The sequence below is a fragment of the Simochromis diagramma genome, unplaced genomic scaffold (assembly GCF_900408965.1).
Source record: "Simochromis diagramma unplaced genomic scaffold, fSimDia1.1 OVJJ01000107.1, whole genome shotgun sequence".
Lineage (NCBI taxonomy): Eukaryota > Metazoa > Chordata > Actinopteri > Cichliformes > Cichlidae > Simochromis > Simochromis diagramma.
The window spans coordinates 9,511,336-9,536,617 of NW_024387209.1; the positions used below are offsets into that span (position 1 = coordinate 9,511,336).

A 25,282-nucleotide genomic window follows, 5' to 3' on the forward strand; every position below is an offset into this window, starting at 1 on the left:
TGTCTCCTTCACCATCTGTTTCCAGCTCTGTGGGGAAAGATCATTATCAGTTAGGTTAATTAAAGAGTCAGCTCTGACTGACCACTGATCCTTGGGTTCCTACAAATTAAAATTGAGTTAGTTTTAGTTTAAGTGTGTGAAATAAAGCCTCTGACACTTCCCTGTTCCTTTAAGAGTGTTTATCTGAGAAGTAAATTATCTATCTGGCAACCAAATTGAACGTCTACTATTCACAGAAATATTCAGCAGAACAAATCTATATTTTTTAACCTGATAGGGTGGCCCAAGGGAAAAATGAACTGGTGGCTCCTCATTAACTTCCTGTTCTCCCAACCCTGTTTGTAATGTGACCTCTGCCACATCCCACAAGTTTGCTGTGGTTATTTAATTTAATATTAATAGGAATATCCAAGAGTAAAAGCAAAAATGGTAAATGGACTGGCGCTTATCTAGCGCTTTCCTACTCTTCTGAGCACTCAAAGTGCTTTATACAACTTGTGCATTCACCCAAGCACATTTGTCTAAGTGCTTTTTTTTTTTTTTAAGCCAACATTCACACATTCATACTCCGATGCATCGGAGAGCGTCTTGCCCAAGGATATTTGGCATGCAGACTAGGGGAAGCCAGGAATCGAACCACCAACCTTTCGATCAGTAGATGACCTGCTCTACCACCTGAACTACAGCCACCCTACAAAAGGATGAGAGTCTTGAACAAGGACTGAAGCAGGACATTTTTTTAGCATATTTATAATGCTACACTGTCTGATGCTTAGATGGCTCTGTGGTGTAGTTGTTTACACTACGCCATTCACACGAAAGAAATCCAGTTTTTAGTCTTGGAAACAACCCTAGCATTATTGGTCACAACCTGGTATACTCCCGATGGTGGTCCCAAGCCTGGGAAAATGGGAGGACAGCACCATTAAATCTGTGCAAAATCAAACATGTGGATTCCTCTGCTGTGGTGACCTCTTGGGAAATAACAGCCAAAAGTACCTCACACTGTTAGATGTTCAAACAAAAATATGGTCAAAGTTTAAAATGGTAAATGTTTGTAGTTTAGACTGCTCTACATTATGTTTTTGTTTTTTTTGTGACGAGCTCATGGCTTCCTTCTTAAAGTCATCTGCTAGGCACAGCACACCAGGAAGTACAGCTAGTAAGTGATCACACAATGAGTTGCAATGGCTGCTCTTTGGCACGCATCTGGAAGTTGGACAGTGAAAGTAAATAGGGTTTAAGAGAGGGAAATCCTAAAGACACAGGACTTAAAATGAGTCTAGTCAAGACTTCTAAGAATTGCCTTTTCCAAATTATCCATACCATTCTTAATCCACAGGGTTTAATATGATGTCACTCCCCCTTTGCAGTTATAACAGCTTCAAGCCTTCTGAGAAGGCTTAAGTCAGTGTTTATGGGAACCATTGACCAGTCGTTCAGAAGTACATTTAAGAGGTCAGGAAGGCCTGACTCTGGTGCCAGTTTAGCTCAGTTGGTGAGCAGGCAACCACATACCAGCCTGTGTTCAAGTCTGACACCGCTTCAGGACACCTACACCAGGATTTGCCGGACTAGAGCAGCGCAGATACTGAAGGACCAGTCCCATCCTGGCAACAAACTGTTCCAACTTCCGCAATCCGGTAGAAGAGAGACCAAAGAGGACCTTCTATCCCCAAGCCATCCGGGCCCTAAACCAACTCCCCCCCAATGTTTTCTGTTGGGTTGAGGTCAGGACTCTGTGCAGGCCAGCCAAGTTCTTCCACACCAAACTCACTCATCCATGTCTTTCTGGACCTTGCTTTGTGTGCTGTTTTCGGTTGTGCTTCAACAGGAAGGGAGTCAAACTTTTCCGACAAAATTGGGATCATGAAATTGTCCAAAATGTGTTGGTATGCTGAAGCATTAAGAGTTCCTTTCACTGGAACTAAGGCGCTGAGCCCAACTCCTGAAAGCAAAACAGTCCATCACCATTATATCCCCTCCATTAAACTTTACACTTGGCGCACTGCAGTAAGACAGATACCGTTCTGACAACCATCAAACCCAGATTATTCTTCTCTCCAGAGAAGAAGTCTTCACTCCTAGCTAAATTCAAAACTAGTTAATTTCTTAAGAGACTTTTACATTCATTAATCATCAGGGATCAGAACCTCAGAAAGCATGTACTGTAAAACTTGCATGTTTCGACCTTACCACAATGCTCACAGTTCATTGTATATTTAATTTCTTTATGATAGCAATGAATAAAAACTCCTAAAGTTCTAAAGAGCTTGCTTAAAAATGTTAAAGGAACCCTTTTTAGTCAGAGTATAGCATCAAGCTAGTTAAACTTCTGGGATATTGAACTGGTTATTTAGGGAGCAGTGGGGGTTGTTAATCAGTTTCAGTTGCTTTGATGTTAATGAAATGAACCACAGGGGCACTAGAGGGATAACAATGAGACGACCTCTAAAACAGGAATGGTTTTGCAGCTGGAGACCACTGACATTTTCTCTCTCGTTTTTTCTGACTATTTTTTTTTCTTTCACTAGTTTTGCATTTTGATAGGGTCAGTGTCCCTACTGGTAGCATGAGGCGATACCTGGATCCTACAGAAGTTGCACACGCAGTCCAATTCCTCCAGGATTGCACATCAATACATGCCATTGCCAGAAGGGTTGCCGTTTCTCCCAGCACAGTCTCGAGAGCATGTTGGAGATTCAAGGAGACAGACAGTTCCTCCAGGAGAGCTGGACAGGACCAGAGAAGGTACTTAACCCAACAACAGGACCGATATTTGCTCCTTTGTGAAGGAGGGACAGGATGAGCACTGTTAGAGCTACAAAATGACCTCCAGCAGGTCACTGGTGTAAATGTCTCTGACCAAACAATCATAAACAGACTTCATGAAGGTGGCCTAACGGCTCAATGTCCTCTAGTGGACCCTGGTCGCTGCCCAGCACCATGGAGGATGACTGACATTTGCCACAGAATACCAGAATTAGCAGATTGTCCCCAAACAGTCACGGCAGGTTGGATTTACTTTGCCCGGTAAAGTAAATGAGTTGGGTATCTTTGTTGGCCTTCAGGAAACATGACCTGGAGGCTCTGAACACTAGAATGAGAGGAGACAAGTTTTAGTGACCGAGTCTGTAAATCCTGGTGAGTATGAACCATAAAGAAACATTCTTACTCTGGCAGGTGGAGGAATGGCAAGGAAGGGGTGAGTGGTCCGAGTGAGCAGTTTTGGTCTCCAGGAGATGGTGGTCCGATTGAGTACTGTGACAGGAGGGCAGGCAGGTGGGTGAATCCAAGAGGTGTTGTGACGCAAAGAGCTGCCAAGTACAAACCAGCTTCAGGATGAAAGCGTGTATTGCCAGGAGATGGAGGTGGCAGACAACAGGATAGCTGATGGAAGAAAAAAAGCACAGGTTGGATATAATCCTCTTACAAACAAAATCTCTTTCAGTGACCCACTATGGTGACCAGCACTAACTGCAGTTAGCTGAAGACTTGGTGAAGAGGAGTGATGAGCACTGGTCTTAAGTACTGGCAGCTCAATTGCCAGCAGGTGTGGAGACATGCAGGAACGCAGCGACTCCTCCCAGGGGTGGAACTGTGACTCAGTGAAAAAAACCCAGCACTCACCCAGACCACGACAATTGTAGGGTCTACCTTATAATATAAAACGCCTTGAGGCAACTGTTGTTGTGATTTGGTGCTGTATAAATAAACTGAATTGAAATTGGTGCCCTGTGCTTTTCACACATGAGTTAAAGTTCATCCTGAGCACTTGTGACTGATGTGACACGGTCTGGAGAAGCTGTTGAGATGCTGCTTGTAACATTGTTCAGCATGATGGTAGTAGGTCAGTAATGGTCTGGGGAGGCATATCCATGGAGAGACACACAGACCTTTACAAGCTAAGCTACGACACCCTGAGAGCCATTAGGTATAATAGGTATAAAAATGCTTGGACCAATTGTCAAACCCTACACTGGTGAAGGGGGTCCTGAGTTCCTCCTGATGTTCAGCAAAGCCAGCTCTCATGTGGCACGAATATGCAGGCAGTTTATGGAGAATGAAGGAATTGATACCATTGACTGTTCTTAATGCTCATCTGACCTAAATCCAACAGAACACCTCTGAGACACATGTTTTGGTACATCTGACACAGCCAGGTTTCACCAAAGACTGTCCAAGAGCTCAGTGGATCCAGATCTGCGAGGAGATCCCTCAGGACACAATTCGCCGTGTTATTAGGAGAATGCCCCAGTGTTGTCAGGCAGGCATACAAGCATGTGGGGGCCATACAAACTACTGATTAACATTTTAAGTTGCTGCAATGAAATTCCTAAAAATGGACTAACCTGCTGCATCATTTTTTCACTTTGATTTTTTTAGTATCTTTGAATGCCCTGTAGTTTGATACTTTTCATCAAACAATGTGGCATCTTTCATTCTATTACACAGTTCACAGCGGCATAGATATCCAGCATGATTTTTTCCCATTTAGAGCTGATGTATTTTCGAAGTGTAAGTTTTTGAGCAGTGTAGAAAGTCAGAGTTAAGAGAATTGCATCACTATTTTTACACCGTTTGCTGAGAACATTTTGAGTTTTTATTTCACGTTTCCTTTGCAATCCAGTCTGAATCCAGCCCTCTGCTGGGATCAGAGTACTCCTAATATTTTGGATCAAAGTAATCCTTATCCGATTTAAATTATTTAAACAACAGAAACTGGAGGATTGATCGAGATAACTAGATTAAATTACCTGATTGTATCAAATCACGTAATCCTGTTTTTCCTTTGAACAGCTGAGCTCTGCTGTTTGTAGTTGTGGTTTTACCCCTCAATATCCTGAGTTGGTGCAGCCAACAAACTATGGTGGAGACATGTCCTGGTTGTGACTTCCCACAGAGTCCCACGCACAGCTCTGGTGTTGGACTGAGTCATATTTGATTGAGTCAAACTGTGCTTCAGATGTCTGGTATCTTTAATAAACAGTGTGAGCCATTAATGAGAAGTACAAATGCATCACTACCAAGTCACAGGCCTTCACTGAAAATTCAAATTCATTTCATGTGGGAGAGAGAGAGAAAAGAGGCGACACGATTTATGAAGTGCGAGGAGAAATAACATTAGTCTTTTCTTTGTTGATGGAACATGATGTGAAAAATGTCCTCTCTGCAGTGTCGCTGACAGCAATTAGCCGGCAGCCACGAGAGACTGGTGGGAGTTTGGAGGAGTGATGAAATATATTAGACTCCACAATCTGCTGTGGTGTAAATATTTTCACACTGCTGAGAATCAGTTGGGTCTTTTGGTACGTTGTAGGGTTGAAAAGCATGTTGGATAATGATGGAAGAAGAGGTTCTCATTTAAACTGCGCCAGCACTCTCGGAGCTGAGATCAAAGACTTTCTAATGCTGAGCTTTCAGTTTGATCTCCATGTTAACTGCTACTGTGGCAGCATGATTTAAAACCAGGGATCGGAAATGTTTGATCGTTGGTTCCGTTAAAGAGAGACGGCTACACTTTATTTTCAGGAATGACATTTGCCAGATAAACACACAGGTGCTCATAGTGGTGATTGTGTGTGTGTGTTTCCCTTTTCCCGGTCTCAAAGGTCAAGTAGGTGAACTTTGCTACTACAGACAGAGCGGTGCCCTTTGTGGTTTTTATTCTGAGATGCTGTAAACAAATAGACAGGCTGGAGCGTTTGTTAGGACTGTAGCTGCCTCCACGCACGAAGCGATTCGTTCCTCACGCATCGTTTTGAAGCTGACGGCGGACTTTCCAAGCTGCTGTTGCCTGGGTGACCCTCTATTATATTTACTACCAGGTCATGTGTCAATCAACGGCATTCTTCATTCTCATTCGTTGTCACTTTTCAGTTGCCGGCCTGGAAGTTGAGCAAAGTTAAATCGGGTCCCGCCCACTTCCCCCCTTTCGCTCGCAGTTTCTGTTTTCTCTGCAAATCGTTACCAGCGACCATTTTTGCCAGATAAAGTGGACAATGGCAGGATTAGACTGGACTTATGGTGTTTCCACTTTACGTCAATGGGAAGTAAGTTTATAGAAATCGGCGGACTATTTAGGGAAGTGATTTCTTTTCCTGCAAAGAGTTAGATGAGAAGGTTAACACCGCTTTTGACAGTAAATATAGTGGTAAATATTTTATAGCTACAGACAGGATTTGGTTTGATACATTATTGTGCAAAAGTCTTGATTAGGGTTGCTAACTTTTAAACTATCAAATAATGGAGACTCTGGCGTGCACAGCCAGCTGGGCATAGTGTAAATATGCACTGCGTGTTCATATTCTTACAGTAAAAATACAGTAAAACTTTGGCATTCGGTTTAATCAATACCTCATCTAAACCAATAAAGAAAAATGCAGTAAATGATGACAGAAATCACAAACAAGAAAAAAATAAAAAAAATATTCAAATCAAATACTGCAAATACAGGCATCAATTAGCCAGGTTTCTATGCTACGGAGACCAAACGGAGTCGTAATTTTACGAATCACGCATTACTCCTCATATATTTTGTTCGTCAGGGACCGTCGCTAACTGGGCACAAACACTATAAAACACTCGTCTGATACAATTGCAGTCAAATCAGATTTGATATTCGTAAGGTCAATATATGGGACATTAGAACGAGAATACGAACCAATTTTGCTCATTATACGCGATGTTCCGGCTAAAACGGGACAGTTGGCAACTATAATCGTGATCCACATCTCATTTCTTTATGCAGTGCTGTAAAAAAGTTTTTCTTTTTGTGTCCATATTTGTTACACTTAGTTCAGATCATCAAACAAATTTCAATATCAGACAACAGGGTTGTGGCCAAGCAACTCACAGTTGTTCTAGATGAACATAACATTCTTGATAAATTTCAATCTGGCTTTCGTAAGGCTCAGTCTACCGAAACTGCACTTCTTAGAGTGTCTAATGATATTTTGATGAATTGTGATGCTGGAAAGTGCACTGTTTTGATGTTGCTGGATCTGACCTCTGCTTTTGACGCTGTTGATCATCTTATTTTGTTAGATAGATTAAACCACTGGGTGGGTGTATCGGGTACCACATTGGAATGGTTTAAATCCTATTTGTCAAATCGATCTTTCTCTGTGGCTACCTCTAAGTTCAGATCCTCCGTCAGCTCCCTTGCCTATGGGGTGCCTCAGGGCTCTGTCTTGGGACCGTTATTGTTTTTGTTGTATTTACTCCCTCTTCTGCAACTTCTTAGCTCTTTCTCTGATATTTCATATAATTGTTATGCAGATGATATTCAGCTATATATCTCTTTTAGGCCACCTGATGTTTCTTTTTTCTTTTTTTTTTTTCTTTTTTTTTTTTTTTGCCTGTCCCGTTTGGCTCTTTTGCCATCAGAATTGTTGTCTAAAGGCAAAGAAAGATGCCCAACGGATTTACTTTACCAAATTGACCATCCCAGCCTTGCCGTAATGGTCCATTTGATTCACCTTTTATTGTTTATTTTATTTTCACTTACTGAATACGGGACAGACTTGACTGGGGGAAAGAAGGGGAGAAAGAAAGAGGGAAAGAGAAACAGCTGAGAAGAGGGACGGGGGAGAAGGGCAAAAGACAAAAACCAACAGAATGAGCAGAAAAAAAATGCATATATCAATCACCTGGATCACCTGCTGAGAAAGAAAAAGAAAACAAGCAGAAGAGAACAAGAGTAATAGAATAAACAACATCACAATGATATATGGGAATATGACAGTAAATACTAAATATTAAACATTATTGTGCAGCACATAAGATCAACAGAACACAGTGTGCTTTGAGGTAGGAGCCAAAAAGGGTGTAGTTTGTGGGTGTGATCACCTGTGTGTACACCTGTGAGCATGGACGCGCTTGTTTTTTTTTAAAAAAAGGTTCCTTCATGTAATGATCTGCTAGAGGGTGTGGGGGGGCCACAGCCCCGTCCTCCAGGGCATGAAGCAGGTATGGAGGAGATCAAAACTCCAGACATCCAGAGGCCCCCAGAACACAAGAGACCAAGGAAGACCAACAGAGGGGCAGCCGCGCCACTGTCCCAGAAAGAGCTGAGGAGAGTCCCAGATGAGGGCTCACTCAGCAGCCGCGGAGCAGAAGCCAGGGGGAGTTGCAGTGACGCGCCCGTGAGCTCCGCCGACAGCCAGCTGTGCCTGAGTGACCGAGCCCCAGGCCGAGAGGCCCCGATAAGCGGCCGCCAAGGAGTGAGCCGGTGTGTACCTGGACGCCCACCCCCGGACACAAAGAACCACCAACGCGCCGATGTCTGAGGGAGTCCGCCACTGGCAGGGGAAGTGGTGGTGGGGGGAGATAGGCCTCCAAACCTTGGAGGGCCTAAGATGTCCCCAGAGAGGTGGCGCCTGACACCCAACCTGACATATAGACACAGAAATACAGGCACACACATATACAAACATCCATTCCCACCCTCATGCTCTCATATGCACTTACTCCACACTCAACCAACGTGGAGACAGACATGAAGAGACGCTGTACACACGATCACACTCCCCAAGCGTACTCTACAAACCGGGTCTAGGTACCCTTGCCCCTGGAGGGGGGAACTGCACCCAGACCCAGGTGGTGTTACCCTTTTCCCTGCGGTGGGGGGAGGCAGACCGCTCCGACTCCGCAGCAGCAGGGAGGCCCCACACTCCAGACCGCAGTCGGACGGCCAACTTCTCCTCCTAGCCCCCCCGCTCCAGCAGGTCGCAGAGAATGGGGGTGAGAGAAGACTCCAAACCTCCCTCCACCCGCTCATTGTAGTGTTGATGCATGTGTGTTCTAAGGTGCATTTAAAACCCAGGAGGGCATGGAGCTACCTGCCAGAGAGCAGCAGGTAAGCGCATGGTCCCTCCTGATAGCCCTCAATGTCTACGTGTATTTAACATTGAGAGGTGGGCAACGACGCCAGGGGTGGGGTGTACACCCTGATGGTACTTTGGATTCCGTGTATCGTGCCCACCCCCAAGATCCTATATGTATGTGTAATGAGAGTGTGAGTAATGTGAATGTCTAAGTTGTGGGATAAAATTGAGGCAGAGGCAGCCAGAAGGGGACAGGGGGGGGTAGCCTCCTCTGCACCCTGGTGACATACCCCTACTCCAAGGTCCTGCATGTGTGGGTGGTTGTGGTGGAGCGGGAAGAGGGAGGCAGCTGGAGATGGGGAGGGAAGGAAGGGAGGGGCAAGTGACCCCTCCCTGGGGCCAGCTACCCCGCTGACCCCAGTAGGCACCCCCATACTCCGCGACCCGCCAGGGAAAGGGGGCCCAGGCCCATCCAGACCGGGGCCCAGCGCAGCAGCGCCTCCCGGCCCCACAGAGCCCGGGACAGTCCACCCAACCCCACCACAGAGAAAACTGCACCCACCCCACCATCCACTCATCTTCCAGACTACATAAACACCCAGGCTGAGATCTTCCTCCACCTCTCCTGTATCTCCCCCTCCTGCAGAGAGAGCCCCTGAGGAGAGGAAAGCTCCTGCAAGATGTGACAATCTTCCCCACCAGTTGAAGAGCCCCCCAGGTGGCTCGATGCACCGGCGGCACCCTGCTCCAGGGCCGGGCCCCCATGCACCCACCCGCCCACAACCCCGGCAACACACCAACCAGGACCCAAGCCCCCGAGGCCCGGCCCGGGCCCCAGCCCAGAGACGGAGCGCCCCCAGAACCTCACGCCCATCCCGGACCCACCCAGGGGCAGCCAGGCTACCAGGTCAGTAACCCACCTGATGTTTCTAAGCTCCAAATCTTGCAGTCCTGCTTAGATTCCGTTAGAGAGTGGATGGCTGGTAATTACCTTCAACTAAATGCTGATAAAACTGTCATTGTCATTGTCATTGTCTTTGCTCCTGAGAAATTTGTTCCCCTCGTGGTTAAAAATCTAGGCCCTCTTGCTTCTTATATTAAATCCTCCTTTAGGAACCTTGGTGTTACATTTGATCCAGCTCTGACACTGGACACACACGTTAAATCTTTGGTTCGCTCTTGTTTTTACCGTTTAAGAAATATCGCTAAGCTGAGTCCCATTGTGTCACGTTCCGAATTGGAAATGATTATTCATGTTTTTGTTTCATCTCGCTTAGACTATTGTAATTCCTTGTTTACTTGCTTAAGCAATGCCTCCCTGGAACGACTGCAGGGTGTTCAAAATGCTGCTGCTAGGCTTCTGATAAAGCATCACAAATACTCCCATGCCACTCCCCTGCTGATTCAGCTGCATTGGCTCTCTGTCAAGTTCAGGGTCCATTTTAAGATCATAATCATGACCTATAGGGCCCTGCATGGTGTAGCTCCAACTTACATAAGTGATCTTCTTCTTCCTTATCACCCCAGCAGGTCCCTGAGGTCTTGTGACCAGGGGTTGCTGGTTGTCCAGCATACAAGGTTAAAAACAAAAGGTGACAGAGCGTTTGTATCAGTGGCTCCCAGACTCTGGAACTCGCTCCCTTTGAGTTTGAGATCTGTGGACTCAGTCATGTCTTTTAAAAAGCAGTTAAAAACGTATCTGTTTAAACTTGCTTTTGGTTGATTTTTGTTTTGTTTGAGATTTTAATGTCTGTTTTCTGCCTTTGTAAAGCACTTTGTGATTTTATCTTGAAAGGTGCTATATCAGGGGTAGGCAACCTTTCTGATGGCGAGTGCCATTTAAAATTTCCTCAGAGGTCAGTGTGCCATATGATTGCATTAGCAATAAATTTAATAATGCTCTATATGAAAAGTTACACACTATAGAACCACTTTATAGAATTATATTTGTTTGCAGATGTTGGCAGCTATCAGCGAATAGTTATCAGCTATTTTGAAACAAAAAAAGACACTTTTTATCCATAACAGCAAATGAACTGTACAACAGAAAATACAAATGCTATTTATGGTCTCCTCACAACAATGATAAGAAAAATAAACTAAGCCAATATGGCATGTTTGTTAATACAGAGACACACATGTTATGTGATCTCTGGTCTCCCACTCAGAGACCCAGGTCTCCCAAGTGTCTAGCATTCAGACGGCTACCTGAGGACTCATGTGAGAGAAAATCTGCTCACACAGATATTTAGAGCCAAATACTGTCAATAAGGCCTCTGCAATGTTCTGAAGACAGTTAAACTTGTCAGGTAGTGATGTCCAGCAGGTGAAAATGCAAGCTCCATGAACACGCACAGCTGTGGATTACAGCTGCTTCGATGTCACATTAACTGGCATTAACTCAGCCAGTTAATGCGAGACAAATCTAGCTGCTCATTAAAGATTTCTGGTTTGTTCAGAAAATAAAACATTGGTCCATACACCTGAAAGTCCCAAAAATGCATTGTGTCTCAAGTCTACGGATGTATCCGTGTATTTCCGTGGTGCTGACACTGTGCTGTACAGTATTTATTCTAGCTAAGGTAACCAACCTTACGTTTTCCCCATTTGGCTCATCCTTGCTTCATGTTAGCTACTTTATGCTAGCTAAAGTAGTTGACTGCTGGATCTTACTTGCTTCATTCATTTTATGCTAGCTCAGGTAAACGTAGTTTGCTTCATGCCATCTATTTATTCTAGGTACGCAATAAACCGTATAAAAGATGGACCTAACTACTTGGCCACCTTTTTTTAAAGTTATAACAGTTATAAAAGTCCTGTTTTGAAGCTTAGTGCTGAGAACGCCGCCATCTTGCTGTTTGAAAACTGGATGTGACCAGCATGAGGCAGAAGTGATTGTGAAACTGCTAACAACTTATTAATCACAGGTCTTTAGTCAATGAGGATACTGTGACACTGAGACTGATCGGCATGTATAAAATGAACATGTTTTATACACCATGAGCTGAAATGATTGATTTGAACTCATAAACTCATCAGGAAGGTCAAGGCAGAGGGCCATTTTTCTCATTGTTATATAAGCCTGAGGTCAGTCACAGCGATCGGGCTTTGGTGGTCCTTCAAAACGATGCAATTTTTTTCACGTTGGATTCACTTTTCAAAGATAGAAGTCAGTTAGTCGTCAGTCTAATTTGTTGTTTCTTAGTCCGCAGATTATGAGCCTTCACTTCCTGTTTCAGAGAAGTCTAACCCCCTGACACGTGACATCGACCGAGCTTCGGCCTATAGCATTGTGAAGATGTTACAAGTTTGTGATTCCCAGATGTTCCAGGAAGAGGCAGGAACGACCTACCAGGTATATCAGTACTAGCCTTCATGATGGGAAAATGTATTCTCAAAATTTCCTTTTGAGAATTTCTTTCTTTAAATCTCATTTTCAGAGGCTTTTGAGTGACCAAGTGGTGAAAACCTTAATGGAGGTTGCTAAAAGGGTGGCGGTCATAATAAAGGTGCCTTTTTTTTCTCCTTCCTCAATATTTGGATCTGTATTTGCGTCGGTCAGTCGGGCATAGGCTATTGTGCCTTCTGTGTCTTTAACAGGATCCTCGGGAGAGCTGTGTTGTGATGAGCGGTTGTGGCACTTCTGGTCGGCTGGCTTTCCTGATCTCGGTAAAAGTTGTCCTGAAATACTCTCTGCGCTGTTCAGGCTTCTGGAAAGCGTATCAGTTACTTGAACGTTCATAATGGAAAATCAAGTGCACAGTGAGCCAGAGCAGAACGAAACAGACCCTGCCAGTAATATGAGGAAAATGGCTCTTAATTAAATTATGTGATCAGATCTCTCTTGCTCATGGAAAAAAAATGCTTTCTGTATTGTGTGTTTATTGTCTGTTTGTGTTGTTAGTCAGGCTTCAACAAAGCACTGAGTCAGCTGAACCAAAGTGAAGTGTATTCATACATCATTGCAGGAGGAGACAGGTGAGTTGGGGTTGTGTAAACAGAATATAACCAGCAGCAATTTTTTTGCTTGATTAAAATCCTGTAATTAACCTGACATATGCACACATACATGTTCTGGTATCATGTCCTCAGAGCTCTGCTTTCCTCTCAAGAGGCTCCCGAAGACAACCCCAGACTGGGCGTGCTCAGTCTGAAGAAGGTCTGGGACATCCTGGAGTGTGTGTCTTGTGTTTTGTGAGAGCATTTTGACCACAGCATGTTGTTCTCTGCAGGTGTGTGAGGGAAAGAAGCGAGTCTTGTTCATTGGCATTTCCTGTGGACTGTCTGTAAGTCAGCCTCAGCTCTGAGGTCAGAGTTTGAATAGTGTATAGCAAATAAGGTTTACCTTGCTCATACCTGAGAAACAATTCAATCTGCAGGTAACTCGAGATCAACCTTTGGCGTTCACAACTCTTTAACTTCTTGTGTGTGCGATTTCTGCCCTCATAGGCTCCATTTGTGGCAGGGCAGCTGGATTTCTGCTTGCAGCACCCTGAAGTCTACACACCTGTGCTGGTTGGCTTCAACCCTGCACATCAGGCCAGGTACAGGACTTTAAATATTTGCAATGAATGTATGATATGTGATAAGTTGTGAATAAATATCCATTTTGTCTTTGAAACAAACTGTCTTTATGTATGTAGAGATGAGCCCATACAAGACTGCACCTTCACGTTTCACAGTGTGGCACAAAGGATGCAAGAACTTGCAAAAAGCCAGAAGGCCTTCCTCATTAACCCAGCAGTTGGGGTACTTGTACCTTTTGAACTTGATGTCCTACACATTACGGTTGATGTGCATTTATATTCAAAAAAGTAAGTGAGCGGTGTGTTTATGATTGGCTGGTGACTGTGTGTGTCTGTTCAGCCCGAAGCCATCAGTGGGTCCTCCAGGATGAAGGGAGGCAGTGCAACTAAGATTCTCCTGGAAGTTGCCTTCTCTGCTGCTCATGCTGCCACTTCCTCCAACACACCTATCACACATAAGTAAGCTGGAAGACATATGTCATGTGTCATATGCCATGTAATGTCATGAACATGCTAACTCTTGGCATGTTGCTGTTGCAAGTGTGCCACAAGATTAGCTAAAGGGACAGAAAACTTACAAACATACAGTACAGCACTTCAGAGTCACACTGCTAGTGACCAATGATTTATGTAAATTTGACAAGCTGAACACATTCTGTACTGTACTGGAGACACGGCACGGAGGAGATTGATTGACAATGGTCTACAGCCAATCAGGACGCAGAACACAACGTGCTGTCAAAAAACCCCAAAAAGCAGCATGCAAAATCTGCGAGACAGCGAGGCTGCGAAAAGTGAACCGCGTTAAAGCGAGGGACCATTGTATACCTACTTCAAAGTGGCCTACAAGTGAGGATTTAGATGACGGTGCCACTGGTTCATATATTACCAGTTACATATTAAAGCCTTCCTTAGGCCTCGGGGCGTGGGGATGAACTGCCGTGTTTCTCATCCGCTAGAAATTCCTGAGTCTGTGTCATTTGTTTGACAGTTTATGTTTATGGAAGTTTCCTGTGTTGCAAAGAAATTCTACTAAATGAAACAATAGATTTCGATCAAATACACAGACCACATAAATAACCACATAAATAACATAAGCTTTGAGTGAGCATACATTTTGGACTAGGCCTAGTCCATCTAGTGCAGCATTTCAGAACCGCACCACCAAACAAAAATGTCACAAAAAGCATATTGATAATTTTTCCCCTCACACCAGGCATAGCGGAATTGGCTCAGTTTGTCCCCAGTATACCTTTTTTGCTTTCTTCTGATCAGCACTCAAGCTAGGGCCTTCATCTGGGTCGGAGTTTTCTCCAGGACCCAGGTCAGACTGGCTACTTTTTCTTTTCAAATATTTATCTATTGCTATTATGCGCTGCATTGTCTCACTATTATGTAATTTCTTCTTCATCTTCTTCTGTTTTACTGGCAGTTGGCAACCCATTCAATTAGAACAGATAGTTGTACTGCCCTCTAGTGGAGGAGAATGTAATTGTCCTGCACATTATTCACGCCAGTCGCTTAGAGTAGCGGTCCCCTACGGTGGCCCCTAGAGACAAAGCACGTACAAACTCCAAAACACTTGCAAACTCCAAAACACTTGCAAACTCCAAAACAATTGCAAAATCCAAAACACTTGCAAACTCCAAAACACTTGCAAACTCCAAAACACATGCAAATTCCAAAACACAACGGAAGTGCTCCAGGACGCTAGGGGCAGCGTTGAGCTCGATTTGCAAAATAAACGGCAAGTTTGTCTGTATGGGACGGTCTAGTCTCAGTCTTGCTTCCCAGGTTGCCTAGCAACCATGATACTAACCGCTGGAAACGTGTCATACAACTTTGTTTGACAGAAATGAAGGAGAACATATTTTGTTAATTTGTTTGTTTGTTTCTACAAGAGCTTTGTGTGATTTGATAAGTATCTGAGGCTGAGACCACAGGACAGTAAAACATGATTTTTGGGCTTCATTTCTGTACTGAACAGTTATTTCAAGATTAGTTAGTAAATAACAATTAGCTAATGTTGTTCATGAGACTAAAGTCATATCACTTTGGAAATGTAAATATAATATGGCCAATATTATAGTTATTATATTAATCATTATTAGCTATTACAGCAGTGAACATGAACTCTGTGCCAAATACTGAGCCTCAGTACAGATTCAAGTTGCAGTTATTTATATGTCTTATCACCTTTTCTAGCAGTCCTTCACAAACAGGGAACAGTCTGTCTATTCTCTCCATCTGTCAGCTGCTGCTGGCTCTTCCTCCTCCTCTTCCTCACACACTGCTGAGTTTGTCCTGTTGGATCATCAGGGATGCAAAGCCTCACAGATGATGTGCAGCAGTGGGTCCCTCAGTCTGTCCTCACTCTGGACACTTGCAGTTGTCACACATGGAAATCAAATGTGTGATAAGCTGCAGGATTCAAACACAAGTGTAACTTATAAATGAATGTTCATACTTTTATTCCACAATCAGAGAGAAAGAAACAGAGAGAGAGTGCAGGACAGACAGACAGGTGACAGTCTCAGGTGTACACACTGCTACAAAACAGCACAAAAGAAGGAGGATTTAGTTTGTGTTATTACGAAACAAGAAGAGTTCCCAGATGGTACAGTGGACACATGTGTGACTCCTGTGATTAAAGCATCTTTCTTTCAGCTTAATGAGTGAACCGTCAGCTCGTTCAAACACACGTTAAAGTCCGTTTGGCTCGACACCACCGAACAGAGGCAGCAATATAACATAGCTAACATTAACAGTGCAGTGAATCCTGCTTGTGCCGTGATATTCAGGACTGCAAACCGAGCAGCATCACTGACTTTCAGCTTGTTGTGTTTGTGGATATATGACTGACTTTAATTATCCATAAAATCATCACATTCTCTGTAAGATTAAAGTCAACTATTGAACGGCGTATATTTTGAAGTAAAGGCTTTAAAACCAAGTTAGTACAAACATTGCTAATGTCACATAACTTTCCCGACATGTGGCCAACAGTAATGTTTTAATGTTCTTCATTATAAAAACATTTGCACATAAATAAGTGACATAATATTCAGTACTTACTTCTGAAAGTTTACTCTTTGACGGCTCCGCTTCCGCCGTTTTTTTCAGCAAAATTATCCACACCACCACCGTGCTATGAAATCTGGGATATGTTGGGCCCATCCTTAAAATTCAGGGAAATTAAGGACGCATTTGAGGGCCGCATTTCGAGCAGCCTTTGAATTGGGACAGCCTTTGTCGTGTCGCTGTGCCGTAATCGGCCCTAAAATGCGGCCTTTAAGGCTGCAGACCCTGAATTGGGATACAGCCCAAATCCGGTCATTGGTACTTCCTGGCTTGTGTAGTTACTAGGTAACAAAAGCTCAACACTGCCCCTAGCGTCCTGGAGCACTTCCGTTGTGTTTTGGAATTTGCATGTGTTTTGGAGTTTGCAAGTGTTTTGGAGTTTGCAAGTGTTTTGGAGTTTGTACGTGCTTTGTCTCTAGGGGCCACTGTAGTCCCCAAACCCCGGGCAGAGACTGGTCCGTGAGTCGTTTGGTTCCGGGCCGTCTGATACCAGGCTGTGAGAGTCGAGACTCGGGTGTGAAATTTATGGTTTTCGGGGTTTTTATAGGTTTTTATCGTTATTTTGTTTTCGTTATTACTGCTAACTTGTTCCCTGAGTCTTTTCCTGTGTGTTATGAATAAATCTTATTATTATTATTTTTTTGTCAGCGCTACTGGTTTTATTATGTTGTATTTGTCCGTGACACGCCGGTCCGTGAAAATATTGTTGGACCGGTTGGGGACCGCTGGCTTAGAGCAGTAATCAGGTGGAACCAGATAATCTTCCACACCTATGTGCTGCGGCACAGTGGTTGGGAAACACTTCTCTAGTGGATACTCATAAACACACACCTAGGTATAAATAAACACTAGTCTGTCTAGTGGACTAAGCCAGTAGGTAGATTAGGCTTAGACACATGCCTAGTTGACTTGCTTAAATAAAAGGATAGCTTTTGCTGTAAATTCAGCCTTTTGTGTCTCTTCAGGCTCACCATCGTCTGAGTCTGAAAATGTAGCCAAAATACCTTAAATGTATACATTTCAAATACCCACTAGGGGGCGATCTGTGGATCCAAAAGACTTCATTTGTTAGTTTAAGTGTTAGAGGATACAATTATAATCTATGATCCCTATTAGGGTCACGTCTTGTAAATGGAAAATACACTTAAAGAAATATAGAAGAGCTTTTGATATATAGATTTGTTTAATTACATATAAGAGCTTTGTCACAGTTTAGTAAATCAGATCATTTTTGATTGATTGATACTGATTGGAAGACTATATAAGAACAGCTAAACCAAAATAGTTTCATATGTATTTAATAAAATAATAAAAAGACAGAATGTACAGTTACTTCTGGGTCTCCATCATAACCCAACTTTACTCACAATAACTCACATTGTGTGCTTGTCAGTTGCATGTATCAATTTAGTATCTGCTCATGTTCTCATAACCCACAGAAAATTTACTGAAATGTCCTTAAAGCTGACATCACCAGCAAGTTGAGAATAAGCAGAAAAGCTGTTATGTGTATTGGAGGACACCACAGCGTATTTTATTGGGTTTTGCTGACCTCTAGAGGTCATTACAGAAAAGAGAATCTGTTTGGCATGATGATAGACACAAAAATCTGCACTCTGTGCTTTGTTTTTGTGTCTGTTCAATAGTGGTGTTCTGCAGCACATGAAGGCATATGAGAGAACTCTGGCTGTCACGTACTCTCAGACTGACGGCATCACTACTCTGGTGGAGGCAGCGGGACAAAGGTAGAACATCTCATCCGACACCTTTAACTGACGCCTCGAAACTCACTGACAAAGAAAACGAAGTATGTTGATTTATAGCAGCACACTGGTTCTAGCTGTTAGTGCAGGTGACAACTGAATTAGTTAATGAATCAGCACAAAAAGCATAGAAGCAAAAATGACTACAGATACTTAACATGTTGCCATACTCACAGCTTCCTTTGGAAATCTGTTTGCTGTGAGTAGAGAAAGCTTCTGAACTTCCCCCCATGACATTTTTTATGTCGGGTCAGCAGTTTCAGTCTGATGTGCTTCTGGCTGTGTTTCAGTTTGCGGTGCAGCAGGCACGTGTATTACCTGGGCTGGGGTTCGCTGGCTTTGCTGGGCCTCATTGATGCCAGTGAGTGTAGCCCCACATTTGGTGCAGGTAAGCGCAGTGCGATGTCCTCATTAGGAGCCAAACTACACTGCCATAAAGAAAATGTCTTTTCTTTTTGTTTCGCATCGCAACTAGTGATGGAAACTGTGTGTGTGTGTGTGTGTGTGTGTGGCACAGACTATGAAGACGTTCGAGGCTTCATCAGAGGAGGATACAGAGAGCTGAATAACAATGACGGTCCCTTAACTTCACTGGTGTGTGAAAGAAAACAATGTAAAAGCATCTATTTAGACAAAAGATAAACGATTAAGTAATTACTGCATCAAATCTTTCATTTCACACAATGCTCAATCAATTCACAGTGAAGTGCACAGATTCTTCTTCTACAGAAATCCTGCCACTACCAGCTGACTGCAAGCATGGAGATTTCTATTCTAACATGTCTGTGGGTTTGAAACAAGGCCACACAAAGTAATAATGTCTGAAATCCTGTAAAATCCAGTTAACATTAACATCCAGGTCTTGTTGTGTACCTTGCAATGACACATCTGTCTCTGCAGAGCAGAGACTAGAGCAGGATTAGAGTAAAATACACACTGCTGTATCTGCTCAATGTTCCTTAATGTTTTTTTTATATTATACTGCTTGTTGGTGTTAATTAGATTTTCATATCAGTGTCGGTAGGACTTACAGGGCACTCTATCAGTCATTTAGACATAAAATTACATGTTTGCTCCAGCATTCACCTGTTTCAGGGTAGGGATTATATGAATGAGCTAATATGAATGTTGAATAGAGAACCACATCTAGGTCCCCAGTTAGGAAACATAAATAAAGAATTCATTCTACATAGATTAGCTGACTAAAATACAACCACTTCTTTGTGTCCCCCTCGGAGTAGGACAAAAATAATGGAAAAAAATGAGCAAGATTAATGTAGAAAACAGAGAAAAATAACATATTTATTAAAGCATTACAGCTAGCAAGTGCATGCTGAGGTGCCTGTTGCCACAAATTTAGCTGGCGGGTAGTACAAGGGGTTATTGTCTCTGACTAGTTCTGACTTACACTTGATTTCCTAGCATCCCAGCCTCAGCGGATCCCCAGGATCTTACAAGACCGAACTTGTGGCTCCAGATGTTTTTCTACTAACATTTATGACCAGATCACCACCAAGTCATAAATGTGTATTAGCAAAATAATCTGAATGCAAGGAACAGAGCCAAACTTAGTCTGCATCATCTGACATCCTTCTACACATTCAACTGGAAAATGTGATACAGCATACTGCTACAGTTTTGCAAACTGTGTGAATCATTAAGTCTTATTAAAGGACCCAAAATCCAAGATACAGGAGGCAAGGAGGCAGTCCAAGAGAACAAACGTTGAATTCAATTTATTCTATTTCAGTTTAAAGGGCCAAATCACAAAAACAGTCACCTCAAGGCGGTTTATATTGTAAGGTAAAGATGCTACACTAATACAGAGAAAAACCCGACAATCTGATGTCCCTCTTTGCACAAGCACTTGGCGACAGTGGGAAGGAAAAAGTCCCTTTTAAGAGGAAGAAACTTCCAGAAGAATCACAAGAATATCACAATGGACAAAAGTGGGAAACATACTATTAGTAGACACCCCGTCAAAGAGAGGCGTGTCCTATTACACTAATTAGGGTAACAGGACACAGGGTGGAAACTATCAGGGAAGAGTTAAAGTCAGAAATGAGGGAAAAGGGAGGAAGTCAAACTGACTTAAATAGAGAAAGATTAACCTTGAACAAATAAATACTAAGACATGACAGTGACAGACATGGATAACACAGAGAGAACCAAAAACTAGAATACATCATAAAAAAGATTCAAAGTCTCTACAAACAAAACCCCCCAAAGTTCTCTGAAGTGTAAAAACAGTAAAACTGAAACTGAAATATTAACTAAGAATACAAACCCCCCCAAAACAGTTGAACCATGGCACGCCTCGGTGAACAGCTTTCCACAGCTGTTATTGCTGCACGCCACCTTCCAACCCACCTCCAGCTCAGCTCCACATCTTCTGTCATCGTTGCCGTTCTGTTCTGTGCTGAGGCCACGCTGCCCTTTGCTTTCATTATAAACATGTGACAGGGCAGAGAGATGCTAATACCAGTCTTCTTCTTCTTCTTCAGTGGTCCTGGCTATACCATAGTTTTCTCTGAAACTATGTCTTTCCTGTAGGGCCCCAAGTTCTCCATAGCACATGAGGACTTCCTACATCTGATCCTGCCGTGTCTTACTGATAAGGACACTGTGCTGCTAATCTGCACGGACTCCGGTGAGACGGCGCTTTGTTTGTAACTTGGATTTTTTCCAGAGCAGCAAGTGTTTTGACAGCCTCTCTCCACAGATGATGCCACTGAAGTGGGTAACATGGCCCGCAGAGTGAGAGAAAAGACGCCCAACCTCCATGCTGTTTATCACCAGGCTGATGGAGACACAGCAGCTTCTTTACAACAAGTAGATGTCTGAAGTTTTGGAACTGCAATATTATGGTCTGATCTTTATAGAGTCACAGTTAGAGACAGAAAGGATCTAGCTAAACTAATAACACACAAACTGCACTGTTATTCACATGTCCAGCCCAAACTGTCATTTTAAAAAATAAGCTCTATTTTTCATTTTGGCAGTGACTTGACAATCACTCAGCCTACAGTGAGGTCTGTGTTCACACGTTAATCTTGAATCTTGTTTCACACACAGTGCTGACTGATGGATTTTACAAACATGCACACTGCTGTGCGCACTGCATGTATGAACACCTGTTCAAGGTTTAACTGCATTGCTTTGACATTAGCATGAGCCAAGATGTTGTAAAACCTTCTTTAGCATAACAACCTCCATCAGCTATTTCTGCTTATGTAGCAGACCTACAAAACTATTTCAGTTCATCAGTATTTTGGCATTTAAAAATATGAATTTCATTTCATTAGCCATTTTGTTTCAGGTTATGTACTGCTGCACTCAAAGCCCTCTTTAAAATATGTTTATAGACTGTTGAATCAGTTGTTCCCTCAGTAATTACAGGTTTTCCATGCCCTGAGGTATCACAACAAATTCTTTCTCATCTGTCAACGGAACAACATCTCGAAGTGCTTTGTTGCAAACTTGGGATGTGCCAGTGACAGCTATTGCTAGAGGCATTATGTGTTCAGGTTCTCTTTTCTTTCCATTTCCAATTCGGGAACATCTGAGGAACACCTGGATGAAATTTCAGTACATCTTTGATCTCAAACCTGTACTTTAACCTTGAATGTCTCAGGAGTTCCTCGAGGGAATGTTTTGGATGGACTACAACTGGTAGTTTCTCTTTCCCAGTACAAAAAAGATTAGTTTAAAGTCAGGTCTGTGGTAGTAAATCTACCAATTTAAATGAACTCTATGAATTCTGCCAGGAAGACTGATCAAATATTAAGCCAGAAGCTGATGGTTACCAAAAGGGCCTGGTCGTGGTTCAGCTTACTGTGGGACATTAGTGGGTTTGTATTGTATACAAACGTTTGACTAAGTTCTTCCAGCCTAAACCATGAGTGATCATGAATGTGTCTGGGTATAGTGTAGTCCGATGGTGTCTGGCTACAATTGTGTCTTATATGAAAATCAGATAACATATTAGCATTAACTGATACAAAAATCAAGGTTCACAACCTTTTATAACAACTGTACTTGGGTATTAATGTGGGTATCTTTTCTTTGCAGGACGACATCAAAAAACTGTGTTTATCTACACTAAAGATAACTTGGCCTCAAGAAGCACTTGTTTCAGGGACCTTGCAGCATATGGTACAGTATACACACACACTTTGACACACATTAGCCCAACAACTCACTGAAGCATGAGAAATAATATAATATTAAATGCTCTGCCATTATATTTCTGCCACCTTCTTTCCTTAGAGACGTTTGCACCCATATAAAGAGATAAATACAGTGGAAGGAGGGAGTGTCAAAAAAAGTCATCTTTATTGATTCTCAATTTTTCTTGCTTCTGTAGATCTTATTTTGGATGGCAGGTTATTTTCTTTAATGTTTCCTCTCAGTGTGGTTTTTATAAATGCAGGGGAAGGAAAATCAATAACTTTTCTGTGTGAGCAGCGGGAGCTGTCCACCAAGCTGGTGCTGAACGCTGTGAGCACTGGAGCTCATGTCTTAAAGGGGAAGATATACCAGAACCACATGATTGACCTGCAGGTCACCAACACTAAACTGTACCGCAGGGCCACGCGTTTACTCCAGGTACTGTGATGTAAAATGCTAACAAAGCTTAAACACTGCATTACAGGGTGTACTGTTTGTGGTCCGTCCTTTTCATGATTACTGACTACAATTTTCACACTATGCCCTTTTTTTTAGTAACCAATAAACAACATGATGGGAACCCACAGGGCAAAGTGTTTTTGTTTTTTTTAAATAAGTCCATCTTCTTACTTTTCTTTCTGTTTACGTGCAGCACATTCAGCAAAGAAGACTATAACTTACTAGAACTTAGAGTAAAATTAAGGCTTAATCATTCTATTTACAGAAGCTTTCTGCATGTCCAGAGGAAAAATGTGAGGAAGCTCTTTTAAAGGCAATCTACCGAGTAGACATGCTGACACTGGAGATGACATCCTCTGACATCACCACACACACGTGCTTTGCCAGAAACAGCACCAAGGTAAAGAGGTGATGTGCATGTTGCTGACAGATCCGTACCAGAAACCCGATTTTAAAAAAGGTTTCTTCTTGTCATTACCTCTTTCAGTTATAAGTAAGTGCTTTAAAAAGCTTTACAAACATATGTTGAAACACATTTTAGAATTTAAAAACAACCGTTTTTTAAAATAATATTATTTTGACACATTAGTGTGTCAACTGCTGTGGCACTCCTCATCTCTTTGCTTGATTTTCCTCGTCGTCAGATTGTCCATTGATCCAAAGATGCTTGTGACATAGAAAGAATCATGTTTAGAAGTTAACTTTGGTCTTCTTCCCCTCACCCCCAACCAGTCACAGCTGATTGCCGCCCTTTCCTGTGTCTGGTTCTGCTGGAAGTTTCTTCCTGTTAAAAGGGAGTTTTTCCTTCCCACTGTCGCTGAGCGCTTGCTAGTAGGGGTTTGTCTCACTGTTGTTGTTTTGTTGTGATTTTGCAGTATATAAATAAAAGTGAATTAAATTGAATAAATTACTTTATGTAGAATGACCCACATGGTTGAAGAAAAATCTGGTTTCTGGTACGGATTGGGTCATCACATAAAGAGCTGAATAACTGAAGAGAGAGGAACTAAACGGCTGTATCATGTTGCCTCCCTCTTTTTAGGTGGTCCCTCTGGCTTTGGTCATTTTACTTACCGGTTGGTCACTCGTGGAGGCGGAGTCACATTTGAAGCAGCAGCCAATTGTTAGGGAAGCCGTGGCTCAGTGGATGTGGTAACTGAGGCCGTTAAGTTAAAATCTTACATACAAAACACACAGATTTGAGCACTTTTATCTCACTCTTAAATGAACATACTTCTGTTTTAATTTAATGTGATTGAAATAAAATAAGTAAATTAAAAAAGTGTGTTTTCTAAGATAATGAAAGTTTGAGCCTTTTTGACTCAAATTCACTAAACTATGTTAGAAAGCCTGACACTCTATGTTCTGTAAGTGTTTTCTGGAGTTTAAAGGCTCAGCAGGATCTGTCCGTGTGATGTAAGTCAATCTCAATCCCTCTTTTGCTCAACTTACTCACAGGTAGGGGATTAGCGTGGTTTATGTGTGAGTATCTTGAGAGAGAGAGGTTGAACAGCTTTGGAACTCCACTGGAGGAGAGCCAAACACAGCGGCGAAGCCCAGAGAGAAGGAGGTCCCAAGAAGATGAAGTGCACATCAGGTCTGGATCAGAAAGCGTTAGGACACAATTCTCAGCATTTCTGTTTGCCACCTATAAAATCACAGTGATTTTACTTCATAAACCATTTATTACTTACTGTTACGTCCCCACTTAAAAGTCTAGGCGATGAGGGTGGGGGACAGTAACAGTTAGATCCAGGTGGAATGAAAAGAACGCCAGGCAGAGGTATTTAACATAAAATAGATCTTTATTGTAGGCAAACACCTCAATAATCATATAAATGGCAACAACAAAAGGAGACAGCACCGCTGCTTTAATGAGAAATCAGGGAGGTCAACCCAAAGTGGTAATGACCACTTCAACAAAGAAAGCAACAATAAGGCTTCAACAGAAAGAGACAGCAACGCTGCTAGCAAACAATATCCAGGCAGGCCACACAAACTAATGAAGGCTGCCGTCACTCATGGGCAATCACTGCTCAGTTAAACACTACTCACAAAGAGCCACACACCAGAAGGCTGGTCATACGCAGCAGGCTGTTCCACACCTAAGCCAGTAGCACACTCTGACCAGCACAGAGGAAATCCACCAGAAACCTCTCCCTCCCTCCTCCACACTGCTCTTCTCCAGCTTATATCACCCCTGAGGGTAATTGGTTGTAACGAGAGCAGATGAGCAGCAGGTGTGACCTAAAGGAGAAGGCAGGGGCAGAGAGAGACAAGGGGAGGGGCCAGAACGAAGGAGGAGGAGAGGGAGAAGACAACACCACGCCCACACACTCCCACAGCCTCCCAGGATGTAACATTCCCCCCACCCTATATCCACACTATACAAAACAAAGAATAGACTCATCACTATGCACTGCGTGAGAGTGCATCAGCCACCAGATTTTCAGTC

The 25,282-nt window shown here is 42.9% G+C and overlaps 1 protein-coding gene and 1 long non-coding RNA gene across 3 annotated transcripts; one reads left to right on the top strand and one right to left on the bottom strand.

The window, feature by feature from the left end:
* Positions 1 to 816: 816 nt before the first annotated feature.
* On the bottom strand, positions 817 to 3,577 carry LOC120746032. The gene is made up of 2 exons (XR_005698766.1): positions 3,176 to 3,577; positions 817 to 3,097 (listed from the first exon to the last, which is right to left on the bottom strand). It is a non-coding gene; the product is annotated as an uncharacterized LOC120746032 (long non-coding RNA).
* Positions 3,578 to 5,698: 2,121 nt separating this feature from the next.
* Positions 5,699 to 24,669, top strand: gckr (glucokinase (hexokinase 4) regulator). 2 transcript variants are annotated; one of them, XM_040051563.1, is made up of 20 exons: positions 5,700 to 6,053; positions 12,034 to 12,183; positions 12,269 to 12,337; positions 12,429 to 12,497; positions 12,733 to 12,806; positions 12,921 to 12,987; positions 13,061 to 13,114; positions 13,278 to 13,372; positions 13,472 to 13,577; positions 13,695 to 13,813; positions 18,082 to 18,180; positions 18,489 to 18,586; positions 18,716 to 18,792; positions 20,752 to 20,848; positions 20,921 to 21,030; positions 22,270 to 22,353; positions 22,666 to 22,806; positions 23,093 to 23,227; positions 23,870 to 23,979; positions 24,286 to 24,669. In XM_040051563.1, the coding sequence occupies exons 1-20, from the start codon at positions 6,003 to 6,005 to the stop codon at positions 24,287 to 24,289; spliced, it is 1,809 nt and encodes a 602-aa protein (XP_039907497.1). In that variant the 5' UTR covers positions 5,700 to 6,002; the 3' UTR covers positions 24,290 to 24,669. The 2 variants fall into 2 exon arrangements, with proteins under 2 accessions (XP_039907498.1, XP_039907497.1); XM_040051564.1 differs by having other exon boundaries at positions 5,699 to 6,053; positions 23,096 to 23,227; positions 23,870 to 24,669.
* The last annotated feature ends 613 nt before the right edge of the window (positions 24,670 to 25,282 follow it).